Raw genomic sequence first — 12,037 nt, 5'->3', positions numbered from 1 at the left:
AAAGCACGTGAAGTAAAGCACTGACCAGATGAAGGCAGTGGGCACAGAGAACAGAAGGTGGTTCGAAGCACGCACAGGCACGACCCAAAGACGGACTCTCTGCGCAGGGGTGACACAGAGCCATGGTGGCGGCAGCCAGGTGGATGGCAGCGCCACGGTGTGATCAACTTTGCGATTTTCCAAGCAGGGAATAGGGAGCTGGGGTGGGGTGGGAGTGACAGTGTGGGGTTAGAACACATCCAAGGGGGATCATTTATTTTTTTATTTTTAATTTTTTTTTAAAGAGTTTATTTGACAGAGAGAGAGAGAGAGCACAAGCAGGGGGAGCGGCAGGCAGAGGGAGAAGCAGGCTCCCCACGGAGCAGGGAGCCCGACATGGTACTCGACCCTAGGACCCCGGGATCATGACCTGAGCCGAAGGCAGACGCGTAACCCACTGAGCCACCCAGGCGCTCCCCCCAAGGAGGATGATTTAATCTTGAATTATAAAGCGTGAGGTATCTTTGGGACCCTGTCCTGGACCTAGTGGCCAGTGTGCGTCTGAAGGGGGAGGCAGAGCTGCAAGTGTGTGTGTGAGGGATGGGTGAGGTCACAGGCTTTGGACGCTAACAGAATTCAAACTCCACAGGTCCCACTTACTAGCAAATGACCGATATTTTTGAGTTTTAAGTTTCCTGAACTATAACCCAGAAAAACTACCCTTGTACGTGGTGAACAGGATTAAGGGATTTGTGGCACTTAGTAGTAACTCAAAAACTGGGAGCTTATCAGAAGTTTCGTTAGGAGAAGGGACAGAAGACGAGGCCATAATAAGAGAGCTAGTTTGAAGAGCAAAACTTGGGAACTCCCGGGAACATGGGAGTAGCTGCCCCGGATCCTAGGACAGGTGCAGGCAGGAAGATGGCAGAGGACAGGCATGCAAGTAACTAGCGAGAGGGAGGGGAAAGGAACATGGTCAGTTTATGCCAAATAGCTTCTGTTTTCTCCTACAGAGGAGACATTCTCAACCAAGAGTGAAGGAGATGGGCAGGAAGCCGTGAGAACAGTAACGGTTTGAAAGAGCTGCTAAGAGGAATGGGAGAAGAGCCAAGGGAGGGCTTTCTGTGCAATTGTTTACCATGACCCCTGAGAGTGTGGATAAAAGTCCACGCCCTGCCCCAGAGGTTCAAAGACTGGTGATTAATGGGCATCAGAGCACACCTCAGCTTCCCGGCCAGTGCTCCATAGGGGCGGGTACCAACAACCTTACATCATGACACTGAGGAGGAGGGGAAGCCCAGGGCTTCGGGAGGGGGAAATAAAGTGACATAATCCCTCACCACTGTGTTTACAGTGGGACTTTCCTGATGAATAAACCAGCAAGTATTACAGCCACGCTCAGTCAAAACTTTCCCTAATGCAGTGAACACAGAACTCTCCAGAGAGGGAGGACATCACCACTCAAGACACCAGAACATAGCACCCTCATCTCGCAACGAGGACACGAAGTGACAAAAGAATTTGGGGGCAGAGCCAGGAAACAATTCTGGATGTTCACACTTCCAAGCTAGGGCTTCTCCCACTGCATTCTTCGAGCAGAACCTAACCGGGGGCCTCAGGCATACCAGGCCAATGCGTGAGCAGCATTTTGCAGAGAACTTCTGCTGCTAGGATTTACACCCTGCTGTTTTTCATCTTAATTTTTTTGGTTGTATTTTTCTCATTGTCCAAAAAAAAAAAAAAGTTCTTATCTGTAAAACATTCCTGATAAAGACCACTATTGTTAAGTAAGAATCCCATCCTTGTCCTTAACAGGTATGTTCGCTGGGCACGGCTTGAGATAGTTCCAACAGCCCTCATAGCTGAACGGGTCCTACTAAACTGCATCTTTTAAAAAACAATTTAATGGAATGTGGGCATCTTTCCAGATAGCTTATAGGTATACGGCGAATTCAATTCCTTTCCATGATAACGATCAGGATTGATGGTGAAGAGGAGAGAGGTCATGTGTGGCAATGCTGGAAACCTCTACCCATGTGCACCTTGCACGGCGGGGAAAGTCAGTCGTTTGGGGTGACAGGCATACGCTGCATATACAAAGGTTTATACCACAGAAGAAGAACCCCCAAATTATGAATCTTGGAGCATCTCCCTTGTGAGATCCTTTTAAATTATACATAGCCTCACAATGGTCTCCTGGGACAGATGAAAGGTCAGACAAACTCTTCCCCGAGTTCAGATGGACTGTGGAAGGACCATCCGGAAGTGAAAAAGTCCCGTTCTTAACCAGGTTCGATCCTGAATGGTCAAATGACTTGTGGTCTGACGATAAGGACCTCCATCGAGGCAGAAGAAATGGATCCGTCAAACCCCATTCATCAGAAGGCATGAGGCACCGAAGATACTTACTGTGGACAAGCCTCCAAGTTCGTGGTATCAGCTGCCCTTTTTAACTCTGCTTCGGGAGGAACATGGCACATGGAGCCCCGGACCCAGGGCAAGGGCAGAGTAAAGTAACCTATCCCTCTACGGTCAGAATGGGAAAATGACAAAACCAACACCACATTTCTGATATTTAAATTCTAGACCAAGATCCATTTTGCTTTCCACAGCTGCCCTACTCACAAACACAAAAGGATTATTTTCACTTTAAATATTAGCTAAGGCACCTCCTTGCATGTCTGAGGAAGAGATGCACGACTACACGTATCCCAAAAACACCTGGAGCCACTCGCCTCCCCACCTGTCTGTTGTCCTGCTCTGGCCAGGTCAGCCACACCCAGGATTCCCCTTCTCTCAGGCCCAGGCTTTCAACTTCTCACAGGCAGGAACATAGCAGAGAGAAAATTATTTTCTTAAAAGAGCTTCCAACCTATCAGACTCCTTTAAAGGTGTATTCCATTTTTAGAGTAGAAATCCAATGTTTTTAAAAACAACTGTATAGTCAGAGCCTCCTGTCACTCTTTGACCTAAATGGTGTCTGAGGGATGCAAAGCAAGGCTGATGGCCTAGTATTTTTCCCTACGCCGGGCACCGAGGGCAAAGAAAAAAACAAGAAAAGTTCTGCCATCTATTAAGTAATAATAGCCACACTATTCCATCCTGATTCTTCTTCTTTTTTTCTTTTTAAAGATTTTATTTATTTGAGAGAGTGAGAGAGAGCACAAGCGGGGAGAACAGCAAGCAAAGGGAGAAGCACGCTCCCCACGGAGGAGCCTGATGTGTGACTCGATCCCAGGACCCCGAGATCATGACCTAAGCCGAAGGCAGACACTTCACTGACTGAGCCACCCAGGCGCCCCTCCATCCTGATTCTTTATCACAAATTTATGTTAGGGAGATGAAAAAGATCCCTCTAAACCTCTGAAGACCCCTTTGGGACGAGGATATTTTTTCTAAGATAGCGTGGCAGCAAAGTGGCAGCAGTAAGCAAGTGTGTGTTTCCAGATCAGTGCGTTTCCGTCATTACGGGGTAGGTGGAAGAAGCCTCAGTGATGATGGAGCTTGACCTCGGACTTGGAAGAGAGGGCCCCGGGCCACAGATGTGCCTGAGGCTAACCGGAGCCAAGACAAAACCTCTGGAGCCAGGGCTCCTGTCCCCAGGCTATACTCCACCGGGTGGCTCTGCAGAACGCGGGCTGCAATTCCATTCCCGAGCTGCGGCTGGCTGGACAGCTGCCATAGGGCAGCGGGGAGCCCAGGCTCCCGGCAACACGGCCCCCAGCTGAGCATTCTGTGCCTGAGGACCGCACGGACAGCACACGTCAGGTGCCTGCCTGAACACACCAAGGTTCACCTCCAACATGTGCTGTCATTAGTACAACACGTGAAGGCCATTACTCATAAGGCAAAAAGTGCTGATTCTCTTCTCTTAGGAGATGCACATAGGGTAAATCACGTGTGCACCCAAGCGTGGTGAACTGACCCAGCCCGCGGCAGGATCTTTCCAAAACACTGTCCAACAGCAACAGAACACAAGCCACCCAAGGTACTTTTAAATTTTCTAACAGTTACATGAGAAAAACCAAAAACAGGTAAAATCAGCTTTACTATCTTATCTAGCCTGATAAATCAAAAGTTACCATTGTAATATGTCATCAATATAAAATCTGAGGTTTCTTCTAAATGATATTCCCTCAGGGACCCTCCTTTTAAAAGAACTCTTCTTCTCTTGTTACTGAATAATGTTAACTACAGACCCCTCCAGCCAACACATTCACAATAATGGCACCCATGTACTGGGCAGGTGCAGGTGCTCCATCTCATAAAAGGCACTTGCTAGAGACTTTGAACTTCCAAAGCAAGAGTAAGGAGTCAGGGGGTGCCTGGGTGGCTCAGTCGGTGAAATGTCTGCCTTCGGCTCAGGTCATAATCCTGGGGTCCTGGGACCGAGCCCCGCATTGGGCTCCCTACTCAGTGAGGAGTCTGTTTCTCCCTCTCCCTCTGCTCTGCTCATGCTCTCTCTCACCCTCTCTCTCGAATCAATAAATAAAATCTTAAAAAAAAAAAAAAAAGGAAAGAAGAGTAGGGAGTCAGGTTATCCACACAGCTCATAAAAGAAAACAGAAACCAGAAGATCTTAAGGTTACACGGCTAAGGACTGCTAAGACAGAAAGAAACCAGACACGATGCGACACCTGTTCTCTTTTCTATTCTCCATCTTTCTGCCCCAACTGCTTTCTTGAAAGAGCCAGTATGTGAAACATCTACATTTACTATGTATGAGGAAAAGATCTGGCAAATGTGAGTGTACAGTTACACCATTTAAGTAACAAATTAATCCGGGGCTTAATACCCAAGTCAGACTTTTCTTTCCAGGATCATCTATGATACTTTATAAATCTGGATCAGTCTGAATAGGGAGTTTCGTCCTCTGCTTTATTTTTTTAAGTAGGCCCCATGCCCGATGTGGGGCTTGAACCCACAGCCCTGAGATCAAGTGTCCCATGCTCAACTGACTGTGCCAGCCAGGCGCCCCATGTACTCTGCTTTACTGAACAGGCATAGTACAACCATTTTCTGAAGTCATTACCTCCAAACACATGGACTTTGACAACCACAGAGATCTTCATCAAGAATTCCAGCCTCCCTCTTCCTTCGAATGATCATGTTTATTCAATTGCTCTAAAAATACTGACTGAGCAACTGTGGGCCACATACTGTGTGCGTGTTAGGGATAAAGTGGCAGATAGGGTCTCTGCCCTCACACGGCCTATATTCTAGAGGGAAAGATGAACAATACATACCTAGTGTCAGGTGCTGAAAAAATAATAGGAAAAATGATAGGTAAAGGGCAGGTAATGATTTTAGTCTACCCCCATTTTTTATTAGGCTGAGCCTCATGAAACTGCTGATATCCAACCATTTCTGACCCAGAGAATGGTCAGTTTCATACGGTTCCACCTAACAGATTCACTCCATAGGGAAACAATCAAGAATGCTTCTGATGGACTCTAAATTATAACAGATCCCTGCCAGACAGAAAACATAGAGAACTGGAGCGAATAAACTTTCTTCCCATGGAACAGGGGAAAGGGCGCTTGGGTGGAGTAAACTCAGCGACAGCAGATGGGGAGGGCAGGATGGACAGAGGTGACAGTCTGGGGACTGCAGCAGGAACCACCAAATGGCTTAAACTCTGTGCTACTTCTCCCCACCACTGACTCAAAGTGCAGAGTGTAGCCTCCTGTCTCTATCTGGAATACCTTGGGAGGTGGGTCCTTTCCCCAGGAATTATAGGGGAGTGGAAAGGGATCCCTAGGAGAGCACCCACTTTCCCTTGTGATTCTTCAACTATTTCTTTCTTTTTCTTTTCTTCTTCTTTTTTTTTTTTTTAAAGATTTTACTTATTTGTTTATTTTAGAAAGAGAGCTGGCGAAAGGGCAGAGAGGGGGGAGAGAATCTCAAGCAGACTCCACTCTGAGGGTGGAGCCTGATGCAGGGCTTGATCTTATGATCCTGAAATCACAACTTAAGCTGAAACCAAGAGTCAAATGCTTAATCAACGGGACCCACCCAGGTGGCTCTCTTCAACTATTTCTAAATTCAGAAAAAGCCCAGGATCACAGCAGTCAATTACTGCAGAATTTTTTTGGGTAAAGGAATGTTATGTATTACGGGTACTACTAAATAACAAAAAAGTCCCTAGCTCCTGAACCAACTGGTCGATCTTAACACCATGTAAAGACAACCGGACATTACATGCCTGCCGATACGATGAAGGAGGGTTCCTGCCAAGAATGTGAACCTGGTTCTCATCAGGCCTCCAGAGCTACCAACTGGTTTACAGCAAACATAGGGGACAGGGGGAGACACTGACACTTAAGGGTGCAGTCAGTAAAATCCAGAACGGGGACGCTACGGGACAACAAGAAAAAGGGGAAAAGGAGGTGGCGGAAGCATTATTAGCTCATACGTGTCATGAGTGGACCCCTCTGGAATCTTATTTGAAAAAACCAAGTTCAAAAAAGTCCGTGAGACAATAGGGAAAAGGAGAGCCCTGTCCAGACAGTGAAAGCTAAGGAAACATGAGGTGATTTGCTTGCATCTACGTGAGTTCTTATCTATTCAAATTACAGACCATGGTGAACTGAGAAATGGCAGAGCTGGGAACTGGTCACCAGACAGTTGATCCTTACTCTGGTTTGCAGCTGTTTAAAAACTTCCCACAATGCAAAGCTTCAGGCAAATCTGTGGGCCTGCCCTCTGCTCCTCTCCCAGATCCCCAAATGACACCTATTTGAGCTGGGAAGGATCTCACCCGAGCCTAAGGCATCTTAGATGACCCGCTCACCTGTCGATGAACTGATCAATAATGACGATATCACCGGGCTGAATCTCTTCCCTCAAGGAGCCGCAGGCTGTGGTCACTATGACGTGTGTGCATCCCTCCTCCTTCAAAGCCCAGATGTTCGCCTGGTAGTTGACTTTCGAAGGCATGATGGTATGCTGTCTCCCATGCCTGTGGGAAGGAGTGGATACAGCGGGACAGTGAGCAGGGCACTGGAATACTGTTAGAAGAGAAAACTTAGTTTATAACAGCAACCTTCCAGCCCTTTCCATCAAAGCACTTTTACAGGCAGAGGCCAGGGGATAACTCACCTACTCTAAATACAAACCACTTGGTCTTAAAGTACAGGCCACCTTTCCATGGCATGCATTTATTTTCCTATCAGGAGCCAGTAAGGCGCCAATGAAGAAAGATATAAAACAGGATGAGAAACTCAAGCTCCCAGTTGACTCTCTCCATTCCTTTGATCACTCAAATAAATTAATGAAACTTTCAAAATAATTACAGTTCCCAGCTGTTATGACAGTAGCAGGTTTCGTCCAAGAACCATTCACCTCACGCATGACCACTGTTAGTGGCTGAATTGTGCCCCCCNCCCCACACCCACCCCCCGCACCCCGGCCAGAATTCACATTTTGCAGCCCTAATCCCCAGTATGTCAGAATACACCTGTGTTTGCAGGGAGGGTCTTTCATATGGTAATGAAGTTACGAGGTCATTAGGGTGGACCCTAATCCAGTGTCCTCACAAGAGAAGGAAATCTGGACACAGACTTACACACTGGGAAGAATGTGTGAAGATACAGGGAGAAGATGGCCATCCATGAGTCAAAAAAAAAAAAAAAAAAAAGAGGTCTGGAATAGGTCCTTCCCCCGCAAGCCTTCAGAAGGACCCAATCCTACTGACACCTTGATCTTGGAAGTCTAGCTCCAACTGTGAGCAAAGAACCTTCTGTGTCCACCCAGTCTGTGTCAGCTCAAGCAAACGAACACAACAACCACCGACTTCCTACCACACTTCAAATAAAATCCAAACACCTAACCATGGCCCTCATGTCACTTAGGCACCAGTGTCCTAATGCAACCTCAGCTCTTGTCCCAAGTCAGCCTTACGGGCCTTCTCGCTGCCCATCTCTGCTCAGTCCTGCTCAGGTCTCCAGCCCGCTGAGCTCTCCACTCCAACATCACGTCTGCAGAGAAGTGCTTTCCATGACCACTGAGTCAAAGTCACACTGCTATCCCCTTTCCTTTCTACCATCTGTTGGTAACTCAAACTACAGTTCCTTTTCCATGTCTATCTTCCCGAGAGGGTGAGGCCCTTGTCTGTGCTCCTGGCCGGGATGCAGAACACGACCAAGAGTGGCAGTAAACGGCCAGTCAAGGGAACCCAATTTCTAAAACTGTTGTTAAAAATCACGTTAGATGATAGACTTCTTTTTTTTTTTTTTAAAGATTTTATTTATTTATTCGACAGAGATAGAGACAGCCAGCCAGAGAGGGAACACAAGCAGGGGAAGTGGGAGAGGAAGAAGCAGGCCTCTAGCAGAGGAGCGCAATGTGGGACTCGATCCCAGAACGCCGGAATCAGCCCTGAGCCGAAGGCAGACGCTTAACCGCTGTGCCACCCAGGCGCCCCTAGATGATAGACTTCTATAAGCAGTATTTCATAGAGAGTTAAAATCATTCTGGGCTGCCTGAAAAACTACCAATAGAACGGTGTAATGGTCCACCACGGAAGGGCCAAGTGTCAAGTCCAATGTCCTTTATGTGTGATAATGCAGAAACAGGCTTTCAAGGAAGGAGGTGAACACACAAAAATCTCACTATTCTACAGTGCTGATGAAGTTTAGGCTTTAGAGTGAAAGTGTCTGGATTCAAATCCTAGCTTTGCCATTTACTGGCGATGTGACCTCACAGCCACTCAGTGCTCTCAGGCTGATTTTTTCCACCTGGAAAATGGTTAATAATATTACCTGCATCGTAGGGTTGTTATTAAATATCCCTTGTATCATCCCGTGTTAATATTAGAAGAAAAACTTTAATGTCTTTTCTGTTCACCAAGAGAATTGTGAAACACATCAAAATGCTCTGAACATAGTTTCAAACAGGCAGAGCATATGAGGGTTTTTACCGAGTGCACAGATGGCCTCTCAGAGGCGGAGGTCCGTGAATACGCAGACAGTATGTGCAATTTCCCAAGGCTGGTCTCCAAAACACTAATCACAGTTTTCAAAAGAAATTCAAAAACCCAAAGTCATTAAGAAACACTTGCATTCAAGGGACAAACAGTTCATAGTCCAACACAATTCAGTTCATTGGGCAGGAGTATAAAACCCTCACCAGAGGGCCACACCATCAGCTGCTTTCTCTTAGAGCCTGGAAAAAATGAATCAGTCCTCCAGCAATGACCACGGACCAACAAAGAAGGCTGCCTGAAATCGACCCCAAGTGACCATCTAAAACTAAAATTCAGTTTTACTGGATTCAGCAACGTCACTGTCACTAGTGTGGCAGCCGGCCTCTAGGCTGATCCCCCATTTTCATGCTCAGTGTAATTCCCTCCTCCACTGCAGGTGGACCTGAGATTTGCTTCCAGTCAATGGGCTCCACCTCAGGGGATCACTCCCACAATCAGGTGCCACCTTGCCAGCCGGGCCCAGAGAGCCCCTCCTGCTGGCCTCGAGGAAGCAAGCCACTATCACGGGAGCTCCGCCCCCAGAGGGCACCACGGGACAGGGAGTGTGGACAAGCCTAGAGGAGCTGAAGGCCTCAGGCCTACAACTGTGAGGAAATGAATTCTGCCAACGACACTGGTGAGCCTGAATGAGGGGCTGGGGCTGCCGATGAGAGCAAGTCCCTCAGTATACCTTGTGTGACCTTGTGTAACCCTGAGCAGGGGAACCACCTAAGCTGTGCTCACACTCCCGATGCTGAGAAAATGTGGGACACTGTGTGTGTAGCTACTGCCCTTGTGGTGATTTGTTCACAGCATGAGAAAACTAATACGTGAGGTCTGACTAATTTCCAGCTGTGTGGTAGAGATGAGTCGCCCTGTCTGTAATAGTGGAACAGCTTTTCAAGGAAACAATGTGGATACCAACGGGAACCCGCTCCCTGCAAACCCATAACTATTACCACACAAGGGGTCGTGAATGAAGCAGTTTCTCTTGTTAATTAGAAGAAAAACAATAAATAAGGAAAAGCACCTCTCCTCTCGCAGTGAGAACTAAATCCAGAAGCTTCAATTTCAGTCAGATTCATTCTATTGTCTACTGATTATTTTAACCGCTCTTCCAGCCTAAGGGGAATTGGGGTGAGCTCTCTGATCTCCGAAGTCACTATAATTTACCCCAAAACCGTAAGCGGTAAACAAAGGTGACGGAGGTGCTCGGGCTCTACCAACGCTAAGAACTCACGCCCACACCATCACTCTCTCCAGGATCTGAGTCAAATGTAAACCCTCCTTTAATAGCAACATTCAAAACGCTTAAAACATCTTACCGTGCAAGGAGGACGCAATCGACGTTCTTGATCTTCCCCAAAATTAAGGCATCGGAAGGCTGAACGTAATGAAACATGGTTACGACCCAATGACTTGAACACATTCATAGACAAACGATTTAAAAAACTGCCATATCACTTGTTCCACCACAATAGGATTCATGGAAACGTGGAAGATACACTTGAAAGAAGTAAGAGAGTCCAGATTTGACCTCAATCAACACGGAGCCGTCCGGAGGCACAGGGGCAGGAGGCCTGCCTCGAGTGCGTGGGCAGGTACCCCTTAGTAAGATCTATTTGTAGCAAGCACCCTGGGGGACTCCAATGTCATGCTGGTCAAATACAGATGTGCTAAGGGTATTTGGCAGGTACAGGAACAGGTGTGAGAGTAAAATGCAGTAAGGAGGCCGCTGCCACAGAATTTAAGAACTCAGCCCCGGAACCGCTTGCCATGTCAACCAAGTCTAAGAGGGCCATGGGATGACCTGAGGTAACAGAGGGGAAGGTCCTGAGAACTGGAGAGGGTTCAGAAAACAAGAGGCCATGAGATGAGCCAAGCTGAGAGCAGGACTTGGAGAACATGAGGTCAGTCTAAGGACTTGGCTGGAAAGGAGGGCTGGGCAGGAACTGCCGCATACAGGGATCCTGGGAGGAGGACCAGAAGGTCCGTCGTGTTTGGAAGTAGCACTTTGGAACTGGGAGATGGTCGACACCCCATCCTCGCTGGAAGACACAGGAGCTGGGAGAATAAGTAGCTGCCTTTTAATAGAAAAAGACAAGTGTTTTATTTTTAGTTGAGTTATGCTATTGATTTCTGGACCCTCAGGAAATCCCCCCACTGCCTTGGGCCAGGGCTTACTAAGAAAAGACCACTTTGCATTATTTGTTCCTGTTTGCCATCTGTCGGCATAATTAATGTGGAAGACCTATTGGCCCCAAATTAGAAGCTAATTTGAATGCAGTGATCTGAAGACGTACAGCTGCTATCTCTGAAATGAGTCTCTGGCTTCTAGAGATAAAAACTGAGAAGTTACGTGTGCAGGGTCTCAATCCTACGAGGTCCAGGACACTCCTAGGGACACTATCTCAGCTGGTAGAGCCCAATGACAAGACTACTGGGCCCTCTCAGCCTGGGGCAGACAGCCCTGTGCTGCCAAGACAAAAGCAATTAAAAAAAAAATATTTTTTTAACGTAAAAACCAAACCAGCAAGAAAAGAGGAAAAAGCTGGTATGTCTCCACTAAAGGGATGGATAGTGACCTTGCCAAAGGGAGTATCCACATATTTTTCAGTTCTTCCTTCTAAGATTTCTGGATCATCCAGGCCTGTTCCACCAATTATTCCAATCTAAAGGAGACAATAAAAAGACAACATATTTGGTCATTTTACAGTAGAAACAAAATCATTATTTCAAGCAAATTCATTTATTCACATACATACGCTCTTCTCCATTCCTGCTAAGCCCTAGTCACTTTTTCTTTAAATTAGTTTCAGAGGTAGAATTTAGTGATTCATCAGTTGCATACAATACCCAGTGCTCCGTAATTCACGTGCCTCCTTAATTCCTGTCACCCAGTTACCTCTTCCCCCACCCACCTCCCCTCCAGCAACCCTCAGTTCTTAAATTCCACATATGAGTGAAATCATATGGTATTTGTGTCACCCAGTTACCTCTTCCCCCACCCACCTCCCCTCCAGCAACCCTCAGTTCTTAAATTCCACATATGAGGGAAATCATATGGTATTTGTCTTTCTTTTTTTTTTTTTT

At 46.9% G+C, this 12,037-nt stretch overlaps 1 protein-coding gene across 1 annotated transcript in view; it reads right to left on the bottom strand.

Moving 5' to 3' along the window:
• Nucleotides 1-12,037, bottom strand: part of MTAP (methylthioadenosine phosphorylase) — a 43,244-nt gene that overhangs the window by 20,080 nt on the left and 11,127 nt on the right. The window contains exons 2-4 of the mRNA XM_011221885.3: nucleotides 11,530-11,616; nucleotides 10,270-10,328; nucleotides 6,773-6,940 (exon numbers count right to left, since the gene is read on the bottom strand). Of these exons, the coding sequence (XP_011220187.1) occupies nucleotides 6,773-6,940; nucleotides 10,270-10,328; nucleotides 11,530-11,616 (314 nt within the window). The remainder of the gene's footprint in view (nucleotides 1-6,772; nucleotides 6,941-10,269; nucleotides 10,329-11,529; nucleotides 11,617-12,037) is intronic.

Source organism: Ailuropoda melanoleuca, chromosome 7, assembly GCF_002007445.2.
Source record: "Ailuropoda melanoleuca isolate Jingjing chromosome 7, ASM200744v2, whole genome shotgun sequence".
NCBI classification, from domain to species: Eukaryota; Metazoa; Chordata; class Mammalia; order Carnivora; family Ursidae; genus Ailuropoda; species Ailuropoda melanoleuca.
Note: the sequence above shows the minus strand (reverse complement) of the source record. Positions and strands in the feature narration are given on the sequence as shown.